The sequence below is a fragment of the Mercenaria mercenaria genome, chromosome 4 (genome assembly GCF_021730395.1).
Source record: "Mercenaria mercenaria strain notata chromosome 4, MADL_Memer_1, whole genome shotgun sequence".
Taxonomy (NCBI): domain Eukaryota; kingdom Metazoa; phylum Mollusca; class Bivalvia; order Venerida; family Veneridae; genus Mercenaria; species Mercenaria mercenaria.
The window spans coordinates 81,057,613-81,083,449 of record NC_069364.1 but is presented as its reverse complement, the minus strand read 5'-3'; the positions used below and the strand labels follow the sequence as shown (position 1 = coordinate 81,083,449).

Genomic DNA, 25,837 nt, shown 5'->3' with positions numbered 1-25,837 from the left:
CACAAATTAAGTTCAATGTCAAATCTGCCCTTTGTATTTTGTGCCCTGAACAGGGGTCAAATTTAGCAACATTTTCTACTAGCTTTAGTTAGCTAATGCCCTTTTTGTTCACTAGCTAAAATGAAAGCTACCAGCTAAAGTTTAACAATAATTAACCTTTAGCCTGCTGGCAGCAAGTGGTTCTGCCTTTGTGACAAGTGCAGACTAAGATCAGCCTGCACATCCGGATGTGCAGGCTGATCTTGGTCTGCACTGGTCGCTATTCTGTCAGTAAATTTTCAGTGAACACCTCTTCAAATAATAAAAGGTTGATTACTTTATTAATATTTTACTGGCAAAAACTTACTGATTAATCTCTGTAAGTAGCCAGTCAAAAACAAAAATATTTTCTATTAGCTTAAAGCTAAAGTCAAGGCCATCCATGTTAACTTAATGCAAGCTACAATCATGCGTGAGTTTTGTTGAACAATAAAATATAATTTATAAACATAAATGATAACATTCCTTTCATGAAGAAAAATACGTACCTGCAGAACAAACTTTATTAAAGTTCTGAAGACATTTGCTTGGTATATTATTGACTAGCTGAAATTAGCAAGTAAATTCCAAGCCCACTAACTATTCTAAAATTCCACTAGCGTTTAGCTTGTATGCTTGTCTAAATTTGAACCCTGCCAAAACATAAAAATATTCAAGGTTTCAACTTTAAACTTGGAATGTCGGTAGATGGTGATGAGACAATTTGCAGTGCAGCAATGCACATTACTCACACACATTAAACCCCCCTCACCACCCAGCACACACATTCCAAATAATATATCTTCAAATTTTACTTCCAACTTGTCTCATATTAAACTTTGTGCATATGGCCTGAAGAGCTGTTGTTTTACTTAAGCAAAATTGAAACTATGAACATTAATGAGTTTTTTAATATGTAGGCACGGGTTGAAGCAATACACCTAATATGAAATTTACAAGTCAGTATGAAAATATTGACGTTTACGATTCTGTTGTAACTAAACTTGGGTTTAGAAATTAGTTTTCTGTAATTTGGGATTTTACTTTTCCTTAGTTATATTTGAAAATTAGCCTATGATAGTATGTTATAAAGTAATGCATTACAAGAAATGATAATGTATCTCTGTCTACCCATATAATAAAGTTGTGCGGTCACATGTTCTAGTTCCTGTTTAGGTAAGTGGTATGTAAGGTGCCCTGTCGACAGCTCCATAGCCCTTGAGTTAGATTTAGTGGCAGACAGTTGTCGTCCATGACAGTTCAGTCCAGTGTAAACAAAAAGAATGGTAGGTAATGTCATTGGAAGATTCTGTTTTTTCCCAGATTTTAGCAACAATGTCCTAAAACTAGGAAATTTTATTATTCATGTAGTATTAATAGTAATTGTACGCCCCGACAACAAAGTTGTAAGTGGGGGTATACTGGTTTCATGTTGTCTGTCTGTCCGTCCAAATACCCAATAAAGGTCCATCTATAGGAACTTCCGTCTGTCTGTCCGTAGACACAATCTTGTGCGCACCATCTCTCCTCATCCCCTTGACATAATTTAATGAAACTTCACACAAGTGATCAGTAACAACAGTAGTTGTGCATGGGGCATGTTCGGTTCTTTCAGAAAAAAAACTTGCAGAGTTATGGGACTTTGTTTTTTGTTACTATACTATATACATAGACACAATCTTGTGCGCACCATCTCTCCTCATCCCCTTGACATAATTTAATGAAACTTCACACAAGTGATCAGTAACAACAGTAGTTATGCATGGGGCATGTTCGGTTCTTTCAGAAAAAAAACTTACAGAGTTATGGGACTTTGTTTTTTGTTACTATACTATATACATAGACACAATCTTGTGCGCATCATCTCTCCTCATCCACTTGACACAATTTAATGAAACTTCACACAAGTGATCAGTAACAACAGTAGTTGTGCATGGGGCATGTTCGGTTCTTTCAGAAAAAAAACTTGCAGAGTTACGGGACTTTGTTTTTTGTTACTAAACTATATACATAGACACAATCTTGTGTGCACCATCTCTCCTCATCCCCTTGACACAATTTAATGAAACTTCACACAAGTGATCAGTAACAACCCTAGTTGTGCATGGTGCATGTTACGCTCTTTTAGGTAAATATTCTGCATAGTTATGGGACTTTGTTTTTTGTTACTATACTGTATACCTACAGTCAATATACATACAGTCCACATAATTATGCATTCTTGTGTGCGTCAAATTGCAATGTACTGTGTCAGTGCATGCTTGGGGTACATTCATCACCTTTAGTGATAGCTCTAGTTTTAACAGACTTTCGGGGCATACAGAGTGCTGTTTTATACTGCATTGCGTACATTGTATAATGAAAGGGGGGAAAAGCACAGACGAAAGACAGAGTTAATCTGAAACAAAGTTGGTAGCTTTCAATTTTGAAGTTGCGTCAGTATTTTGACTTGACTTCTGCTCATGTTAATGTAAAATTTAAACACAATAGATTGACATCATTTTGATAATAGTTGAAAAAAGTATGTTTGTCAGCAATGGCAGTTTCCAACAAAGGTTTGAAGACAATTTCCAATTAATTACATGGATTTTTAGGACAAGTCAAGTATAACATGTATTTAACATTACTAACAGAATTTATGGGTAGCCATAGTGTCAAAATTTACTGTCTCATGTAAAACAGAAACATGTCAGTCAATGTGTTATGAACAAAACATGGAAATGATGGCACTGTATGCTTATTTAGCAGTTGTAAATCAAAAGATGATACTGTATAATCGGTAAGCCTACTGTTGCACTGACACATTTTCTCTGGATATCTGAAACTTGACAAAATCTTTGCAGTTTGAAAATGTTACTTTTATGTCCCCTTGAGGCAAAAGTGTTTTTGAAATGCATGGAGAGATTTTTATTAAACTTGGCACAAATGTTCACCATCATGCATGAGACCGAAGTGTCATGCGCAAGAACCAGGTCCCTAGGGCTAAGGTCAAGGTCACACTTAGAGGTCAAATTCAAGAATGACTTTGTCTGGAGCATTTCTTCTAAATTCATGGAGGGATTTTGATGTAACTTGGCACAATTGTTCACCACCATGAGACAGAGTGTCTTGCGCAAGAAACAGGTCCCTAGGTCTTAGGTCAAGGTCACACTTAGAGGTCAAAGGTCAGATACAAGAATGACAACTTTGTCCGGAGCATTGCTTTGACCTAAGATCTCAAGACTTCTTGTATGGGTACCTGAACTAGAGACCTACTAAGACTAAAATTCTTAGCTGTACATCCACTGACAAATATGCAATACGGGCAGCATCCTTCATTTTTAACGATAGCCCTTGTTTTTGTATTTTTGAAGCTACTGTCATGGTATTTGAATCATATGTGCAGTTCTGTAACAAAGTTTTTCTTCTAACAAGCTCTCGACGGGCGTATTTTGTGACTATAGCACCCTTGTTTCAACTACATTTATAATGAAAGAAATTACCATGTTTTACGTCTTGCACCCAGGAAACAATAGAAAGTAATCTAGATTAAAGGTTATTTGTTAAAGAATTCAGCAGTGTGTAAATGACATCATGAACACACTAAAATGGCTGCCTCCATGATCAACCATTTTCTTAAATTTCATATTGCCATATCTTTTTCAGTAGTGGTCCAATTTAAAAAATTCTTTTAGCATTATAAATGGCTTGAGGATGACTTTCATATAAAATTTACTTGATATCAGGCATTCCTTGCCCTTTAAAAATTAGCGTCAGGTAAAAACTGATTATTGATCAAGGGTTCATTTCTTTATCCAATCAGTTTCTGTCGAGCCCGCTTATGGAAGCAAAGACATAGTCGTCCAAATGGCTGTTCGATGTATGTCCGTGCGTGCCTCCATCCGGATTTGTTTGTCTGGACCATAACTTTGACATGCTTTGAGGAATCTTGTTTATATTTGGCATGAATGTTTAACTCAATGAGATGGAGTGTCATGTGCAAACAAGGTTCCTATATCTAGGATCAAGGTCACAGTGTTTACCATCTGATAACTTCATAATACATGTACAGGTACCAACACTGAATTAGTTAATTCTAGAATGTAAATGCTGCTTTGACTGTGAAGTTGTTAAAATTGAGGATATTTATCAATTAAACTGTTAGGTTGTCAGTTTTCCTTTAATAACTTTCCTAACATATATAAAAGGCAGACTTCCAGGATGTCCACTTTCATTCTCTTGGAAAGATGGCAAACAGTCATCTTATTGCCAGTGATGTCAGTTATGAAGAATTGTGGTTTCGCTAATATTTTTAAACATGAAATGGAAGTAATATGTGAGCGGGTTTTTTCTGTGGTTGAAGTAAGGCTCCTGAAAACTAGGTGTTTATACTTTACAGCTGTTTAAATCTGCAAGGGTTACCTCACAAACGCTTGTGGGCTGCAATCAACTTGCTGTCCCTAGTGCCTCACAGTCAGCTCCTGTCACATACTGTTTCAAGTGCCTCACAGTCAAGGCCTGTCACTTAATGTCTCTAGTGCCTCACAGTCAGCTCCTGTCACATACTGTCTCAAGTGCCTCACAGTCAGCTCCTGTCACATACTGTCTCAAGTGCCTCACAATCAACTCCTGCCACATACAGTGTCAAGTGCCTCACAGTCAACTCCTGTCACATACTGTCTCATGTGCCTCACAATCAACTCATGTCATGTACTGTTTCAAGTGGCTCACAATCAACTGCTTCCACATACTGTCTCCCAAGTGCCTCACAGTCAACAACTGTCACATACTATCTCTAGTGACTCACAATTAATTCCTGTCACATACTGTCTCAAGTGCCTCACAATCAACTCCTGTCACATACTGTCTCGAGTAACTCACAAGTCAACTCGTGTTTGTACTAACTCAAATGTCTCATAATCAACTCCTGTCATGTACTGTCTCAAATGCCTCACAGTCAACTCCTGTCACTTTTAAAATATCTCTAGTGCCTCACTGTCAACTCCTTTCACTTAATGTATCTAGTGTCTCACAGTCAACTCCTGTCACATACTGTCTCAAGTGCCTCACTGTCAACTCTTGTCACATACTGTCTCTAGTGCCTCACTGTCAACTCCTTTCACTTAATGTATCTAGTGCCTCACAGTCAACTCCTGTCACATACTGTCTCAAGTGCCTCACTGTCAACTCTTGTCACATACTGTCTCTAGTGCCTCACAATCAACTCCTATCACTTAATGTCTGTAGTGCCTCACAGTCAAGTCCTGTCACTGTCTCTAGTGCCTCACGTCAACTCTTTCACTATGTTCTAGTGCCTCACAGTCAACTCTTGTCACATACTGTCTCTAGTGCCTCACTGTCAACTCTTGTCACATACTGTCTCTAGTGCCTCACAATCAACTCCTATCACTTAATGTCTGTAGTGCCTCACAGTCAAGTCCTGTCACTTCATGTCTCTAGTGCCTCACAGTCAACTCTTGTCACATACTGTCTCAAGTGCCACTCTTGTCACATACTGTCTCTAGTGCCTCACAATCAACTCCTATCACTTAATGTCTGTAGTGCCTCACAGTCAAGTCCTGTCACTTCATGTCTCTAGTGCCTCACTGTCAACTCTTGTCACATACTGTCTCTAGTGCCTCACAATCAACTCCTATCACTTAATGTCTGTAGTGCCTCACAGTCAAGTCCTGTCACTTCATGTCTCTAGTGCCTCACTGTCAACTCTTGTCACATACTGTCTCAAATGCCTCACAGTCAACTCCTATCACTTAATGTCTCTAGTGCCTCACAGTCAAGTCCTGTCACTTCATGTCTCTAGTGCCTCACATTCAACTCCTGCCACATACTGTCTCCAATGCCTCATAATCAACTCCTGCCACATACTGTCTCCAATGCCTAACAATCAACTCCTGTCACATACTGTCTCCAATGCCTCACAATCAAGTCCTGTCACATACTGTCTCAAATGCCTCATAATCAACTCCTGCCGCATACTGTCTCTAGTGCTTCACAATCAACTCCTGTCACTTAATGTCTGTAGTGCCTCACAATCAACTCCTGTCACATACTGTCTCAAATGCCTCATAATACACCTGTCACTTAATGTCTCTAGTGCTTCACAATCAACTCCTGTCACATACTGTCTCTAATGCCTCATAATCAACTCCTGCCACATACTGTCTCTAGTGTCTCACAATCAACTCCTGTCATATACTGTCTCTAGTGCCTCACAATCAACTCCTGTCACATACTGTCTCAAGTGCCTCAGTCAACTCAAGTCACTTACTGTCTCAAGTGCCTCACAATCAACTCCTGCCACATACTGTCTCTAGTGCCTCACAATCAACTCCTGTCATATACTGTCTCTAGTGCCTCACAGTCAACTCCTGTCACTTAAAGTCTCTAGTGCCTCACAGTCAACTCCTGTCACTTAATGTCTCTAGTGCCTCACAGTCAACTCCTGTCACATACTGTCTCTAGTGCCTCACAATCAACTCCTGTCATATACTGTCTCTAGTGCCTCACAGTCAACTCCTGTCACTTAAAGTCTCTAGTGCCTCACAGTCAATTCCTGTCACTTAATGTCTCAAGTGCCTCACAGTCAACTCCTGTCACATACTGTCTCTAGTGCCTCTCTGTCAACTCCTTTCACTTAATGTATCTAGTGCCTCACAGTCAACTCCTGTCACATACTGTCTCAAGTGCCTCACTGTCAACTCTTGTCACATACTGTCTCTAGTGCCTCACAATCAACTCCTATCACTTAATGTCTGTAGTGCCTCACAGTCAAGTCCTGTCACTTCATGTCTCTAGTGCCTCACAGTCAACTCTTGTCACATACTGTCTCTAGTGCCTCACTGTCGACTCTTGTCACATACTGTCTCTAGTGCCTCACAATCAACTCCTATCACTTAATGTCTGTAGTGCCTCACAGTCAAGTCCTGTCACTTCATGTCTCTAGTGCCTCACAGTCAACTCCTGTCACATACTGTCTCAAGTGCCTCACTGTCAACTCTTGTCACATACTGTCTCTAGTGCCTCACAATCAACTCCTATCACTTAATGTCTGTAGTGCCTCACAGTCAAGTCCTGTCACTTCATGTCTCTAGTGCCTCACTGTCAACTCTTGTCACATACTGTCTCTAGTGCCTCACAATCAACTCCTATCACTTAATGTCTGTAGTGCCTCACAGTCAAGTCCTGTCACTTCATGTCTCTAGTGCCTCACAGTCAACTCTTGTCACATACTGTCTCAAATGCCTCACAGTCAACTCCTATCACTTAATGTCTCTAGTGCCTCACAGTCAAGTCCTGTCACTTCATGTCTCTAGTGCCTCACATTCAACTCCTGCCACATACTGTCTCCAATGCCTCATAATCAACTCCTGCCACATACTGTCTCCAATGCCTAACAATCAACTCCTGTCACATACTGTCTCCAATGCCTCACATCAAGTCCTGTCACATACTGTCTCAAATGCCTCATAATCAACTCCTGCCGCTACTGTCTCTAGTGCTTCACAATCAACTCCTGTCACTAATGTCTTAGTGCCTCACAATCAACTCCTGTCACATACTGTCTCAAATGCCTCATAATACACCTGTCACTTAATGTCTCTAGTGCTTCACAATCAACTCCTGTCACTACTGTCTCTAATGCCTCATAATCAACTCCTGCCACATACTGTCTCTAGTGTCTCACAATCAACTCCTGTCATATACTGTCTCTAGTGCCTCACAATCAACTCCTGTCACATACTGTCTCAAGTGCCTCACTGTCAACTCAAGTCACTTACTGTCTCAAGTGCCTCACAATCAACTCCTGCCACATACTGTCTCTAGTGCCTCACAATCAACTCCTGTCATATACTGTCTCTAGTGCCTCACAGTCAACTCCTGTCACTTAAAGTCTCTAGTGCCTCACAGTCAACTCCTGTCACTTACTGTCTCTAGTGCCTCACAGTCAACTCCTGTCACATACTGTCTCTAGTGCCTCACAATCAACTCCTGTCATATACTGTCTCTAGTGCCTCACAGTCAACTCCTGTCACTTAAAGTCTCTAGTGCCTCACAGTCAATTCCTGTCACTTAATGTCTCTAGTGCCTCACAGTCAACTCCTGTCACATACTGTCTCTAGTGCCTCACAGTCAACTTGTGTCGTGTACAGTCACTTATGCCTCATAATCAACTCCAGCCACATACTGTCTCTAGTGCCTCACAATCAACTCCTGTCACATACTGTCTCAAGTTCCTCACAGTCAACACCTGTCACATACTGTTTCAAGTGCCTCACAGTCAACTCCTGTCACCTAATGTCTCTAGTGCCTCACAATCAACTCCTGTCACATACTGTCTCAAGTGCCTCACTGTCAACTCCTGTCACTTAATGTCTCTAGTGCCTCACAGTCAACTCCTGTCACTTACTGTCTCTAGTGCCTCACGATCAACTCCTGTCACATACTGTCTCTAGTGCCTCACGATCAACTCGTGTCACATACTGTCTCTAGTGCCTCACAGTCAACACCTGTCACTTACTGTCTCTAGTGCCTCACGATCAACTCCTGTCACATACTGTCTCTAGTGCCTCACAGTCAACTCCAGCCACATAATGTCTCTAGTGCCTCAGAATCAACTCCTGCCACATACAGTCTCAAGTGCCTCACAGTCATCTCCTGTCACTTAATGTCTCTAGTGTCTCACAGTCAATTCCTGTCCCTTAATGTCTCTAGTGCCTCACAATCAACTCATAGTACATACTGTTTTTAGTGCCTCCCAACCGTCTCGATGCATAGCGGGGTTCTGTTTCTTAGATACTAACACGTACATGTATAGCTTGTAGTAACATAGCATCACTAACACCAGCAGTGCTTCTGTTAAACAATACTTGTATATATATATATATATATATATATATATATACAGTCGAATACCGTTACCTCGATATTCAAGGGACTGTAAAAATTGCATCGACGTATCCGAAGTTCGACGTAACGATATCGACTATCTGGGACTACTTTGTACTTGTGTCGGACGTCTATATTGTCGTAATATCCAATGCATTTTCAAAGGGTTTGAAATGGGAAAGAATTAATATAAAACGTAAATAATTTTAATTTTATTGACAAATGAAACACCCTATTTAAATAGTACATACATACATACAGCTTTTTATTTTTAGAAAATAGTGAGTATCGCATTTTATCCTTCCCAAAACAAGTCTGAATGTAGCGGTAATGTTCCTAGATGAGTAGTTCATTTTGATGTGCTTCGATAACGAAAATTGCCAGTTAAATACCATATTATTACTCAACCCTAAATGGCAGATTTTTACTCCGTCAGACAAAAAAAATATTTCATCCAAATTAGTTGTTATATTGGAAAACAGCTTGCCCGCTGTTTTATAAGACTAATTATTGGGAATTAAATGCAAACTTCCTGACATTTTAATTGCATTTAAAGATTAAATAACAAACACACAAACTAACTGATTATGAATTAAACATCGCCGGACAACAACAGGTGGATTTTCACATCTTACAATAACATGGATATAATTGACAAGTCTGTGACATCGACAAAACCAGGTGTAAAAACAGTACAGGTAAGTTGACGGGACTGAAATATCTCATCGAGCTAAACAAAATATCGAGCTAATCATATCGAGGTAATGATAAATAATTACATTGAAATACATAGGGAAAAATCGGGACCGACTAAAACACATCGTGCTAACCGGAGTATCGAGCTAACCGATATCGAGGTAACGATATTCAACTGTATATAAATATATATATATATATATATATATATAGAATATTTACTCTATTCCATTATTTCTCATTAGAGTTCAGTCCAGCACTAATGTCGGCCCAGACATTCCCAGCACACATTGGTAGAGGCCAGAACACATGGGCAGGAATAGAAGGACCACATGAATTTAATAGTATACCCATATTTCCATATTTCTTATCTGTTTATTTCTAATGCTGAAATTCAGTACATGTAATGTATATCTTAACGCAAAATTCAAATTTGTGTATATATTTTTAGGCTTGATAAGAACTGAGAAGAATATCTTTAAAATTTAATTACATTGTTTTAGTTTTCTTGAGAAAGAAGCATATTGTATTGGCATACAGATCATGTCTTATACAACATTCATAACAGAGTTTGTAATTGTTTTACATTTAAATGAGAAGTAGATTTAACAAGATTTCTAGATTTTCATGCGACTGTCAGAAGCAGTTTTTTGGAAGTTGTATATCTTAGAGCCGCTATTTAACCAGTAGAATAAATATTTTCAGTACTGTCATGCAGAGAAATGTCAAAGAAGTTAATTAAATCAATGTCGGTCTTCTTGCTTATTGCTAACAGTTCAGCTGTTTATGGCTTGTTTCTATTCTGCTAGGTTATCAGAGGTCCTTAATGCAATCTCATACGTATACAGGGCACGAACATGAACAACATGAATCCAGCACCCACACACCTTCACCTCATCCAAGTATGTCACTCTTTCTTCCTTCTTTTACAAACCCATAGTTTGTTCCCATAGAAAAACCAAGGTATCATATCTATCCATAGAAATCCTGTAGTTTGATGAACTTGGTAGCATGCACAACTACCTCAGTAGGTATAATTGTGGGCTACCAATAAGACCGGTTTCAAGTTTAGTCACGAATAAGGATAGAAAAATGTGTTATTAAAAGTTTATACCAATTGATAATATAATCATGTTTTGATAGGGTTTTGTCCAGACAGAATAATTGTAAGTGGAGATGGGTTTTTTTACCTACATCAGGCATCAATTATTAATTAGATATTTTAATATGTTTTTGTAATCTTGATTGAGACATCTTATACCTTTAAAAACTTTTATACCACAGAAATTGTTTGATATACTGTAAATTATTATATTGAAATGGAAGTTTCAAGTCGTTAATGGATAAAATACCTGGCAAGTTATTTGAATCTATCCTAGATGCCCTATCAAGCATTGTCCCAGGTACAGGCAGGCATCACAGTAAAACTACAACTATCCACAAACCAGCATTGTAGCTTATATGAAAAAAAATCTTCACCCCAAACAGGATTTGAACCATAGGAGAGACAAGTGATGAGAAGTTGTTGTGGTACTAGAACAGAGTACTAGCCATGTAGTCAATACAACTTTAAACTTTATTTTAGGTTATGCAGGAGGTGCCCAGCAGCCTCCTCAGCAACAACAACAACAACATCCTGGCTATCCTCCTCAGAGCTCACAGCCAGGGACTGTACAGCCACCAACATCACAATATGGACAAGGATACAGTCAAGCGGGTCAGACTGGGGCACAGCCTGCAGCCCAGCCTGGACAACAGCAACCTGGGTACCAACAGCAGGGATATGGGATGGTGATGCCACCACAACAACAACAGCCATTGCCTTCACAGCAGCCGCAATCACAAGTAGGTTAACAAAAGATTTATCTGGTTTTTAGCTTGACTTTTTGAAGAATAGGAAAAGTTATTATACTTGTCCCGCCTCTGGCATAGCTTCCGGGTTAAAATTTTATGACAAGATTCTTAATTTCACTATATCATCTTAACTACATCTATTATTATCATCAAACTACACATATGGATTGATCCAGGTAAGGGTTGATCATCTGTAGGTTTAGTGTCAGTTATCCCAGAGGTCAAGGTCACTGAGGTCACATAAGATTGTAACATTGTCGGCTGATGTTTTATGACAAGCCTGTATATTTCACCAGATTTTCTTTAATGTTCATGTTACAATCAAACCCAGTGGAAATATTGGTCTCTGTAAAGGGAAAAACATTTTAATGGTTAGAGGTCAGATCTTTTTAGCCCATCTGATTTAAAAAAAAAAAAAAAGATGAGTTATTGTCATCAGTGTCTGCGTCGGCATTGCCTTGTTAAGTTTTGTGTTTAGGTCAGCTTTTCTCCTAAACTATCAAAGCTTTTGCTTTATTGTTTACCATCGAAAGCTGACTCTGTACTGCAAGAATTATGGCGCCTTTTGGACTTAGAAAATATCAGATTTCTTGGTTAAGTTTTGCGTTTAGGTCAACTTTTCTCCCTAACGGTCAAAGCTATTGCTTTAAAACTTGGAGCAGTTATTAGCCATTAAAAGCTGACTCCACAGCAAGTACAGTAACTTTACATTGCTTTTTTGCAAGAATAATGCCCTCTTTTGGACTTAGAAAATCATGGGTATGACAATATTTCTAATATACAGAGACAAAAAAAATGAGATGAGCATCTGCATCCGCTAGGCGGTGCTCTTGTTGTACCCCCCGACAACAAAGTTGTAAGGGGGGGTATACTGGTTTCAGGTTGTCTGTCTGTCTGTCCGTAGACACAATCTTGTGCGCATCATCTCTCCTTATCCCCTTGACAGAATTTAATGAAACTTCACACAAGTGATCAGTACCAACAGTAGTTGTGCATGGAGCATGTTAGGTTCTTTTAGAAAAAAAGTTGCAGAGTTATGGGACTTTGTTTTTTTGTTACTATACTATATACATAGACACAATCTTGTGCCCACCATCTCTCCTCATTCCCATGACACAATTTAATGAAACTTCACACAAGTGATCAGTACCAACAGTAGTTGTGCATGGGGCATGTTAGGTTCTTTTAGAAAAAAAATTTGCAGAGTTATGGGACTTTGTTAGCTCACCTGTCACAAAGTGACAAGGTGAGTTTTTTTGATCGCGCGGTGTCCGTCGTCCGTCCGTGCGTGCGTCCTTGCGTCCGTCCATAAACTTTTGCTTGTGATCACTCTAGAGGTCACATTTTTCATGGGATCTTTATGAAAGTTGGTAAGAATGTTCATCTTGATGATATCTAGGTCAAGTTCGAAACTGGGTCACGTGCCTTCAAAAACTAGGTCAGTAGGTCTAAAAATAGAAAAACCTTGTGACCTCTTTAGAGGCCATATATTTCACAAGATCTTCATTAAACTTGGTCAGAATGTTCACCTTGATGATATCTAGGTCAAGTTCGAAACTGGGTCACGTGCCATCAAAAACTAGGTCAGTAGGTCTAAAAATAGAAAAACCTTGTGACCTCTCTAGAGGCCATATATTTCACAAGATCTTCATGAAAATTAGTGAGAACGTTCACCTTGATAATATCTAAGTCAAATTCGAAACTGGGTCACGTGCCGTCAAAAACTAGGTCAGTAGGCCAAATAATAGAAAAACCTTGTGACCTCTCTAGAGGCCATATTTTTCATGGGATATGTATGAAAGTTGGTCTGAATGTTCATCTTGATGATATCTAGGTCAAGTTCGAAACTGGGTCATGTGCGGTCAAAAACTAGGTCAGTAGGTCTAAAAATAGAAAAACCTTGTGACCTCTCTAGAAGCCATATATTTCATGAGATCTTCATGAAAATTGGTCAGAATGTTCACCTTGATGATATCTAGGCCAAGTTCGAAAGTGGGTCATGTGCGGTCAAAAACTAGGTCAGTAGGTCAAATAATAGAAAAACCTTGTGACCTCTCTAGAGGCCATATTTTTCATGGGATCTGTATGAAAATTGGTCTGAATGTTCATCTTGATGATATCTAGGTCAAGTTTGAAAGTGGGTCATGTGCCATCAAAAACTAAGTCAGTAGGTCAAATAATAGAAAAACCTTGTGACCTCTCTAAAGGCCATATTTTTCATGGGATCTGTATGAAAATTGGTCTGAATGTTCATCTTGATGAAATCTAGGTCCAGTTCGAAACAGGGTCATGTGCGGTCAAAAACTAGGTCATTAGGTCTAAAAATAGAAAAACCTTGTGACCTCTCTAGAGACCATACTTGTGAATGGATCTCCATAAAAATTGGTCAGAATGTTCATCTTGATGATATCTAGGTCAAGTTTGAAACTGGGTCACATGCCATAAAAAACTAGGTCAGTAGGTCAAATAATAAAAAAAACCTTGTGACCTCTCTAGAGGCCATACTTTTCATGGGATCTGTATGAAAGTTGGTCTGAATGTTCATCTTGATGATATCTAAGTCAAATTTGAAACTGGGTTAACTGCAGTCAAAAACTAGGTCAGTAGGTCTAAAATTATTAAAATCTTTTGACCTCTCTAGAGACCATATTTTTCAATGGATCTTCATGAAAATTGGTCAGAATTTTTATCTTGATAATATCTAGGTCAAGTTCAAACTGGGTCACATGAGCTCAAAAACTAGGTCACTATGTCAGATAATAGAAAAAATGACGTCATACTCAAAACTGGGTCATATGGGAAGAGGTGAGCGATTCAGGACCATCATGGTCCTCTTGTTTTTTTGTTACTATACTATATACATAGACACAATCTTGTGCGCACCATCTCTCCTCATCCCCTTGACACAATTTAATGAAACTTCACACAAGTGATCAGTACCAACAGTAGTTGTGCATGGGGCATGTTATGTTCTTTTAGAAAAAAAATTTGCAGTTATGGGACTTTGTTTTTTTGTTACTATACTATATACATAGACAATCTTGTGCGCACCATCTCTCCTCATCCCCTTGACACAATTTAATGAAACTTCACACAAGTGATCAGTAACAACAGTAGTTGTGCATGGGGCATGTTAGGTTCTTTCAGCGACAAAAATTGCAGAGTTATGGGACTTTGTTTCTTGTTAACATACTATGTACATACAGTCTGCATATGCAATCTTGTGCGTGCCTAATCTACCAAACCCTTGCACACAATTTAATGAAACTTCACACAAGTGATCAGTACCAACCCTAGTTGTGCATGGTGCATGTTACATTCTTTTAGATAAATATTCTGCATAGTTATGGGACTTTGTTTTTTTGTTACTATACTGTATACATACAGTCTATATACATACAGTCCACATAGTTATGCAATCTTGTGTGCGTCAAATTGCAATGTACTGTGTCAGTGCATGAGGGGGGTACATTCATCACCTTTAGTGATAGCTCTAGTTTGTTTTACATTTATCACACAGATTCTTAAGAGTTGCCTTTGTCCATCCATCCATCTGTCTGTATTTGTGTTGTGCATATCTCAAAAAATATTTGATCCAGTGTCGTCAAACCTCACAAGATCATTCTTTAGCATGTGAAGTTATGCACCTAGTAGCAACCCCAGACCATTTTTAAGAAGTATTTCCATGTTAAAGTTATATATTGGAAATGAAAGAGCTTGAAAATAGCTTCACAAAACAGTTTAAATTTTGAAAATATCTTAACTAGATCAAAAGTTATGAAAAATTAAAGTTCGCAAATTTCAGTCATTTTTTAGAATATTTCCTTAAAATAGGCATTCGGAGACGCGCCGCGACGGAACTCTTTTCGGTGCTTTTTTCACTAAAATAAGTGTAACTTTCTTATTCATAGACATATATTCATAAAATTTGGTGTACTTATGTATTTTTTCCTGCTCTATTCATTTTTGGCACTTAATTTTAAATCAGCTGACTCTAGTGGACAGGAAAAGTAAAAAAGCATGGTCAAATTTCAACAATTTTAATGTTTGTAATTTCATATCATATAGAAACATTTCATCATGTAAAACTATTTTATTTAGAGTCAATTAACTATCACATATCAATAAATAACAAATTAAATGCATGGTAACATCAATGAGATCTTTATAATATGTTATATTTGTACAGAACAACCCTTCAATAATAATCAAGAATCACAGTAACCTTGAAGAATTTTAGTACATGAAAACTATCTGTCGGCTTGAAATTTTCAGTAAATAGCATTTTTGGTAATCACTACTTTTTACACAATTTGACCACACTATCTAGATACTGACAAAGCATGTTCAACTGAAATAATAGTCCTTGTACATAGCATACAAACTGAAAGAAATTGAATTACTTTTATTGTATAAATTTTTAACGTTTCATATATCAGTAATTTTCACATCAGTCGACATAAAGTACAATATATCAAATATGCAAGGTACATTTTGAGTCTCTGTCTCTTTCAATTTGATGGGACTTGGATAAGGGGACACATTCTGAGTCTCTATCTCTTTTAAAGGTTCAGGACATGGGGACACACCATTTTTTGTTTCTTTCTTTTTCAGGGATTCTGCACTTGGGGATATATCAGTCTGAATCTCTATCTGTTTCAAGGGATCTAGGCACTGCTTGATCACATTCAGTGTCTCTGGATCTTCACTTTTGTTTTTATTGACAGATGGTGGTACGAACAATCGCCCCAGCAAGTCGTCCACATTTTTTATGTCTTTAACTTTCTTCTTGTGCGAAAGTGATTTTTTTTGTCCACTGACTTTATTTATTTTGGATGATACCGAAGAAATATTTGCATTACAGAAATCATAGGTAATTTGTCCAAGAACTTGCACTAATTCATTTAGTGACCACTTTCTATTCTTGGTAAAATTAAATAATTCAAGCACTAGACCATTTGTGACTTTGTCAGTTTTTGGCAATAATTTTTGTAAAACTTGACAGTTAGTTATGCCAGCAGATTTGCAGTATGGGGCTGGATATTCCATTTTATTACCATTTTTCAGCAGACAACGTTTGTGAACCTGAAAATATACAAAAAATTTAAGTGCTTTAAAAAAAATGCTCGATGTACAACGTTTATATACCGTTTCGTCCCCGGTACGAAACGTCTCGGACTTTACCGCTGTTTTTTGTACCCAAGGTTTTCTTTAAAAATCGCATAGAAAATGCTTGTAATATAAGAATAGCGAATTAAATTGTTCCCTTTAATATGAACTGATATAAAACAAAAAGATTTGCTTGCTTTTGGGGTCAGATTCTAGCGATAAACGACAGAAATTCTGTCAGAACGTGTTCGTTCGGCCGCCATTCAGATTTTGCATATCGACGCCGAGACAGCTTCCCAAATTAAACATTAAATTTTGAAAACAATTATGGAAAATATATAAATCTTTTTAAATATATGACAAAAGTAATTACTTACCAACAATTTTCAATCGGAGTTATATTTAAAGCAGTCAAGTTTAACGACATATCGGCGAATTTTCAGATACACTGATCGATCATGACAAGATAAAAATGGCGACGCCTTTTGCCCTAGTTTGCAGAGGTCAAACACGCGGAAGATGTGGATTAAAATATAAATGCGACCGCTTAAATGATGATTCCGAGTACCGGTAATAAATTTGGTATCAAAATAAAGTTTAGACTTTGCACTTTTAAATGATACTAGCAATAATTAAAAAAAATAGGAATTAAGATGAAAAATGACCTTAACTTTATGGACTATTTACTAGGCGTTGTGAGGTTGTATGCAAATTTTGTTTACATCTTGTGAAACGTCAATTTATTGGCTAATCAAAAATCACCATCTCATTAATATTCACGAAAAATATATCTGTCGCATTTGCAAAATAAGCACATTAGTGTCAAGAGAGATGGTCCTTATTACGCAATATTCACATGGTCATGAAAATCAGCAGTTAATCTGTTTATTGACAGACATCCTGCTGCTTGTTTTTACACCACATAAAAGAAATTTATATGAGATGAAAGAGAATTTTATTAGCTTTTGAAAGGTGTTTATTGTTTTCAGATTGGATGGTAAATAATGATTTAGCAGCATTTTTTACACAAGTGGTATTAGTAATTATTGGATTTCCAGCGATTTCCTGATAAGCCACTTAGACTATTGTGGTTGCTACACCTAGTACATAGGGATCTCACACAGCCAGGCCAGAGCTATGGCCCATGACTTTGTAAAAAATTTGCATAAAAAGGACCTAAAAGTTGTTTCCAAGTATCTCAAGAAGTATTTGACCTAGATTTAATAAACATTACAGGAATATCATTCAGAATATGGAGTTGTGTACCAGGGGTTTGTTAGAGATATCACTCAGCCAGACCAGAGTTATGGCCATTGACTAAGTGAAAATGTGCATAAAAGGGCATAGAAGTTTGTGTTGCTTATTCAAAATGTATTTGACCTAGAGTCATGAAACATAATAAGAATATTATTCAGCATGTGAAGTTGTGTACCTGAGGGTGTTCAGGATTTCTGTCAGACCTGAGTTATTGCCCTGGATTTAGTAAAAATTATGCATGAAGAGCATAAAAGTTTGTGTCGCATGTATCTCGAAAAGTATTTGACTTCGAGTCAGTCTTTATTAGAGAATTGTTATGTAGTATCTGAAGATGTGCACCTCATATTCTGTTTGAGATTTCACTCAGCAAGATCAGAGTTATGGTCCTTGACTTAGTGGAAAATACACAGAAAGTGCTTTAAAGTTTGTGTTGCATATGTCTTAAAAAGATATTTCACTTAGAATCATGAAATCCAAATAATGAGAAAGTTGGGGCACCAGTGTGTTATAGACATACATTGTTTTTAAATTTCACATGCTTGTATTGTATAATATTTCTTATATTCCAACTTACCCCCTGCACTTGCACTCAACCTTATAATACACATATTCCACCTCTCACAATTTTTGTCGAACCCGCTTGCCATGAGCTCAATATAGTCACCACTTTTGGCGGTTTGGTGTATGTGCGTGCGTGCCTCCGTGTGTGTGTGCGTCTGTCCGATTTTGTCCGGACCATAACTTTGACATTCATGGACTAATCTTGTTTATATTTGGCATGAATGTTTACCTCAATGAGAAGGCATGTCGTGCGCAAACCCCATGTTCCTATCTCAAAGGTCAAGGTCACAGTTGGAGGTCAAAGGTCAAATTGAAGTTTGTCCGGAGCATTTCTTCTTCATGCATGGTGGGATTTTGATGTAACTTAGCATGGATGTTCACCATTATGAGACGGAGTGTCGTGCGCTAGAACCAGGTCCCTAGGTCCAAGGTAAAGGTCACACTTGACAGCTGGCGGGCTCGACATTCTGCCCGTGGGCATACTTGTTATTTAGATTTAATTTACATTCCTCACACGTCTTGTTAAACATTTTCGAATAGCTGAGCATGCTGTCCTTCTCATAAGTTTTCTTTTATTTTTGAGTCGGCTAAACGATGTAATCGTTTTGACGAGTCCTTGCTATCCAGCGATTCTCTAAGTCTAAATGGACCAAATAACACAGTGAAGCGATGTAGTTCCATTAGATTTCTCAAACTTCAAACAGTTCACTGCAAGAATGAAGTTAAGTTGCGTGAATTCCCTTTGCTATGACCAATATACGATGTAATCTGTCATATTTATGACTTGTAATTGTGCAATACTCGAATGTAACTCATTAAGCATAAATGTGCATTTTATGAATTGCGCAGGCTTACAAAGCTTGCGTAACATCCAGTGAAAGACAAAAAATAGTTCCACAGGGCTCCAGATAAGATGCGTATTAGCGTAAATTACGTATAGAAATAATGCAAATACGCATGTCTAATAATTTCTAAATGTATATAAAATTACAGAAATGCACACAATGCTTTTTTAAAAACAAAATCTGAATCGTCTGGATGCGTTAGGTAACATAGCCGATCCCGATCAGCCTTAATTCTCCCACATTGAACGTATACACGCATCGTATGATTTCTATAAACTTTGCGTGGGTTTCTACACACACACATTAATTTTGCAGTCAGTAAACGGATAAATTATCGGAAGAAGAAGCTCTTACTGGTTTGTTTAGTTACTACAGATATTAAAAATGATTTTAATTCTTATTTTTCGAGAAATAAACAAATCGGCGAAACATTAAATTATATTTTCTTGTAGTTTTTGAAATCGAAAGTAGATCGTCTATGTTTGGCGAAACGAAACAACTTTTTTATGAAAAGATTTAAATAAGAGGTAATTTAACCGCAAACTTCAATGTCAGATACTGCCAATTGCTGCTAAATGTCTTCGTATCATCACAATTTGTAAAATATATTGTTCAAACTGGAGAAAAGTGTAATCATATCCGGGTATAATATTTTGGGTAAATATCGAGCTGTGTTATGAAATTTTAAGAAAAAAAACTAAAAACAAACTGAAACTGGTAGACTATACTGTCAGTACATCAATCATTAGCCGACTCAGGCCATTCAGGCCTTTGATTATTAATCCCTCACCACGAGTGGTGGGGGATATAGGAATGGTCTCCGTCTGTCCATCCGTCCTTTCGTCCTTTGTGTCCACTCCATATAACTTAAACCCCTTGAAGGATTTTCATGAAATTTGGGTCAAATGATCACCTCATCAAGACAATGTGCAGAACTCAGGAGTCGGCTCAAGGTCAAGGTTACAACTCGAGGTCAAAGGTTTGAGCCTTCCATTTTGTGTCCGCTCTGTATCTCCTAAGCCCCTTGAAGGACTTTAATATGACTTGGCTTTAACCCTTTCACTATCCATAACAGCAGCGGGGGATATAGCTGTCTTTGAGACTTCCTTGTTTAAAAGACAATGCATGGCTCTCCCTAAGCATTTTGACATAAATAGGGGTGTTTTGGGATATGAGTATATATCAGGAGATGCTGTATCTTGTATCAGTTTTAGTAAAATTGAAACATCACAGGAATTCTTCTATCTGAAGCACAGAAAGCTTTGACACCACTGATTTTTGAAATCCAAGCACTGGTTGTCTTTGTGCTAAAGGGCATTAGTTTAAAATTTTCATCTGAAACTTTAATTAGTTTCCCAATTCTTATCATTTTAGGCTTCAGGATTTGCCCTTATAGGTTTGTAGGTCTGGGAAATATATGTGTGCAGTGCCTCTGTCATAAGTTAAAAGAAAATAATTCCTTAAATCATGGTGCTTTATTTATTGTGTAAGAATTTCTTTTTGGATATGTTGCTGTATTCAAAGGGTATTTTTCAGTTGGCACATTTGTAATGTTGATTTATTTATAAGAATATGTTATAGTCTTAGTTTTACACTCATTTTTCAGGGAGCTCCTGGACCAGTTCCACAGCAGCAGCAGCAACAACAAGTTCCCCAGGGGAGCCCCTATGGTGGATACCAACAGCAGGCTCCACAGCCAGGAGCCGGGGCAGCACAAGGACAGGGACCCCCAGGCTCAGGTAACCCATATGCGAGTCATGGACCTAGGTATGGGGCTGGATACCCACGACCTGCGGGCAACTATCCACAAGGATACCAATGAAACTGTAGGTTATACTTCATTCATTCATAGTGTAATCTATGAGTTTTTGGTCCGGAGTCAGATGTTAATGGCATTAGGTGGTTATCTAGACTAACTAAGGGCAGGATATTAAATAAAAACATAACATTAAAGGGAGATGCAGGGAATTTTCATACTACTGTTATATGGGGTATTCACAAGACTAAAATTACATTAGATATATAAAGTCAAAGTTTAATCTTCCTGAAAACAGCAAATTCTTCCCTGCCCTGTAAATCTGCATTTTTGACATTGATTTTTGTGAAATAATTAAAACTGTGAAACCCTTACGAATATTGTTTATGTTACAGTATATTATTTATACTATTTTACACATGTTTTATAAAGAAGCTCTGCTCATGCACAATGCATTAACTATGGGCGGCGATAACCGCCAAAATTAGTAAATATACAATTTATTCATAAACAAGGCCGTCAGTGCAGTGCATTTCAACGCTGTCTAGTCTAAAACTCCATCCCGTCCAATAAATTTGCATTCAACGCATTGTATTTTGAAACCATTTAATGCAAAACTTCATACCATCTATTTAAACATGGAACGATGAATTGAAAAACTTGTTGCGATGCACTGTACTACAAAATCATCCAACAAAACATAATACCATGCAGCTCAATGTGAAGCCGTTTAACACACAGTGAGTACGTGCAGTGTAAAATGAAATGATTTATTAAAACTTGACGCCGTCTAATGCATATTGAAACTGCTTTGTGATATTAAGAGCGGTGTATAAAAATTGATGCCATGCAGTCCATTGTGAAGACGTTTAACGCAACATGAGTTCGTGCAGTGTAAAATGACACGATTCATTAAAGCTTGGAGCTGTCTAATGCATACTGAAACCGTGTTGTATGATTTGAAGTGGTGTATCAAAATTTGATGCCATGCAGCCAAATGTGAAGCCGTTTAACTAAACACGAGTATGTGCATTGTAAAAGGTTAATAAGACTATCAGTTCATAAATTTGACCTGTTATAAATATAGATTCTGGATCAGTTTTATATAAAAATATCTTAAAATTTGTCCTAAAACCGACCTTGTGGTAAAATTCTAACATTCAATTTTACACTGTTCCTGCGATTTATCTGAATATTAAAAGGGACCATATTTTCGTGAAACATCTTTCTTCTTAGTTTAAGCTTTGTCAGAAGTATGCTTCGTGAAACAGACTCAGTAATAGAAATAATAATGACAAAATTAACAAACACTAAACATCTCCCGAGTTTATCAATCATATAAAATAAATGTTAACATGTTTATGTTTTTAGACAGTATGTCAAAATTACATGTACTTCACTGTACAGTGCAATGTTTTTCGGGGGTAGGGGGTGGAGCGGAAAATCTTATGCCATTTTTAAACAGTATTTCATTTAAGACCGTCAGTTTCCTGGATTTCATACGACCTGTAAGGGGAATTGTGAACCGAGCGAGCGTAGCAGATACTTGTGGAGATAAAGTTAATACTTGTATGAAATCCAGGACTTAAAGAAATTCTGTTTAGAAACGGCAGTTAATACTTGTATGAAATCCAGGACTTGAATGAAACTGTTTAGAAACGGCATAAGATCTTCAGTCCCCACCCATCCCCGAAAAAAACAAACAGACAAACAAAAATTGACAAAATATTTTTATATAAAACTGATCCAGAATCTATATTTATAACAGGTCAAACTTATGAACTGATAGTCTTATTAACATTTTACAATGCACGTACTCGTGTTTCGTTAAATGGCTTCACATTTGGCTGCATGTCATCAAATTTTGATACACCGCTCCAAATCACACAACACGGTTTCAGTATGCATTAGACAGCTCCAAGCTTTAATGAATCGTTTCATTTTACTCTGCACGAACTCATGTTGCGTTAAACGTCTTCACATTGGACTGCATGGCATCAAGTTTTTATATACCGCTCTTAATTACACAAAGCAGTTTCAGTATGCATTAGACGGCGTCAAGTTTTAATAAATCATTTCATTTTACACTGCATGTACTCATGTTAAACGGCTTCACATTGAGCTGCATGGTATCACGTTTTGTTGGATGATTTCATAGTACGGTGCATTGCAACAAGTTTTTCAATGCATCGTTCCATGTTTAAATAGATGGAATGAAGTTTTGTATTAAATGGTTTCAAAATACAATGCGTTGAATGCAAATTTATTGGACGGGATGGAGTTTTAAACTAGACGGCGTTAAAATGCACTGCACTTACTGACTGACTTGTTTATGAATGGATTAAATATATTTTGGCGGTAATCGCCGCCCATAATTAACATAATTATGCACTCAGTCGAAGTTAGAATTTAAGGACATGTCTGCATGAGAATAAAAATGTAATGTTTCTTCACTTGCCAAACTGAAAAAACTATTTTGAGCGATATTTTACCTGTATCTAACTTTAATATGCTTTAAAATCATGCAATAAAGTGGGGGGAAAAATTAGTAAAAATGGTAAAGATACCAATTTCAAAAAATAAATAGCATTGTATGGAGAAGTAGGGAGACATATTGTATATGATCCTGATGAATTCAGCATTCTATTTGGTAAGCTTATGCTGTGAAATCATGAATTTTGTGGGCACAGAATTTTGTGGTTTTGACTGAAACAGATTTTTTGTAGGGATATGAATTTGCAGACTTCAAATTTTGAACATAAAATGAATGGGTATTTTACTTGTTCTTTTGGACAAAATTTCATGGATTGACTTGACCATGAAATCCATGGCAATTAGTCCTCCATGAAAAGTAATGATTCCACAGTAACCAGTAAGTTAAAAAAAATGCCTGCTTTGTTTTTTGTTAACATGTTCAAGTTATTTATTAACTTTTGGTTTGTTTTAAGTGAAGAAAAATAATTTCTTTATATGTATTACTGCAATAAGAATGTCATGGAAACCTTGGTCATTTTGTCAACAGTGGGGTTGATACTATCAGCTGACTCTGAGAGATCTAATTGAAGTTACATAATCCTCCATATCTGATTTGTGTAGGTGACAATGACTGACTAGAATAATTTCTAGTAGAAATTTTGTTTCATGCTGCCTTTAATTCTACAACTTGATTGTCAGCAACTTTACTTACTTCATAAGAAATAGGGCCTTATAATTTGAAATAATTTATATGATAATATTTATTGTATATCACAGCTGTAACGAATGTACAAGTTACACTGCCAGCAGAACAATATGACTATTTAAGAACCATATTCCTTTTCTAATTTTTGATATAAATATTTGTACAGGCCTTTGACACAGCTTTTGAACAGCAGTGTTAAGGTTACTGACTTAGAATCAATTACCGCTCAGCATTGTTGATTTTAATGAAACAAGTGTTTTGTTTGTTTAAAAATGTAGCAGTTTGTTTTCTTTTTTTCTAGGTTTCTATGAAGAAAGTCAGTTTTTACCGCCACCATCAAAACAGGTCAGACTAGATACAGGACATTTGCACTATTATCAAAATACTTGATGTCTACATAACTTTTATTTAACCTTCATTCCGCTTGAAAAATTCAGAGATTTTATCTTTGGTCCAGCTGTTTGAGTGAATATCACAAATATCAGAGTTGGTGAATATCACAAATGTCAACAGTTTGTGAATATCACAGATGTCAGAAGTTCGGGAAATTACTCATGTCACAGTTTGTGAATGTCATGTTTTGTTAATGTCATAATTTATATATGTCACACTTTGTGAACATGAAGTGAAATAACTAAGATCTGATGGAATTGCAGATAAAATTCACAAGGAGTTGTGTTGGTGAAATTATTATCTTCAACAAATTCTTGTATAAAAAGGATGTATATTTTGTAATGTGTCTATATGTGCTTATATAAAGTGTTCATATCGTTAAATTAAAAGAGTTGTATATTGACAATATGAGGACAGGTGCAGAAATGCATTCCTAGGACTAATTGAAATGGACTGGGGATATATTTTGACCAAAAAATGATTGATCAAAGAATTTTGCCAAAAATTACTGCCGACTTTTACTCTTATAATTATCTGTAAGGAACATAGCTGGAGCAACGTTGAAACTTTGCATTGTTTAATGGGCAGACCTCTAGGTGAATGGAGATTTACTACAAGTACACACTTACTCATTTGAAATTGCAACTTCTCAAATATCTTTGGGTTACTTTGTTCAAATAGAGCTTAGTTTCATTTTTACAGCACCCTTTTACTGTGTGATCCACACAGTAAAGAGACCATTGCATGTTTTATAGACTACAGTGACGTTTCTGCAAGCAAATACTCAAGAAACCAAACATATTGCTGTCTTACAGTTACCTGCAAATGAAAATCACTATTTTCCGAGGCTTGTCCCTTTTTCTTGTTATATAATGTGTTTGGTAAGATAAAAAAAATATAGAAATATAAAATAAAATGACAATATGTATGCGTGCAATAGTTATTTAGTTATTTTAAGCAAATAAGTGCCACAATCATAAAGGCATTATGTTTTTAAATGTAAAAAATGTTGAGAACATTTGTGTTGAAAGGAAATATAACAAATTTTGTATTTGAAAGTGAGTTGTTTTGTACCAAAAATGTCACCCCTACAAACCAGATTTTTTTTAAATACAATATTTAATAAAAATGTAAATTCTCATTTTGAAAAAATCATTTCCAATGAAAAAATGTGAACTGTCCAACTTAAATGAAATACTACATACTCATATTGCAGTTGTAATGGAACTATGGGTATCAGTGGGTACAGAAAACCAGTAACCACCTTTTGTGCTTAGTCAG

General features: G+C 36.9%; 1 protein-coding gene across 5 annotated transcripts in view; it reads left to right on the top strand.

The window, feature by feature from the left end:
- LOC128556481 (protein TFG-like) overlaps positions 1 to 25,614 on the top strand; it is a 44,428-nt gene extending 18,814 nt beyond the window's left edge. For 2 of the 5 annotated variants that reach the window (XM_053541785.1, XM_053541783.1), the window contains 5 exons: positions 9,846 to 9,944; positions 10,410 to 10,502; positions 11,186 to 11,445; positions 20,833 to 20,965; positions 24,465 to 25,614. In XM_053541785.1, the coding sequence (XP_053397760.1) occupies positions 9,846 to 9,944; positions 10,410 to 10,502; positions 11,186 to 11,445; positions 20,833 to 20,965; positions 24,465 to 24,553 (674 nt within the window). In that variant the 3' untranslated portion in view covers positions 24,554 to 25,614. Of the gene's footprint in view, positions 1 to 9,845; positions 9,945 to 10,409; positions 10,503 to 11,185; positions 11,446 to 20,832; positions 21,053 to 24,464 lie in introns of all 5 variants that reach the window. The other 3 variants (XM_053541784.1, XM_053541786.1, XM_053541787.1) reach the window with 3 other exon arrangements.
- The last annotated feature ends 223 nt before the right edge of the window (positions 25,615 to 25,837 follow it).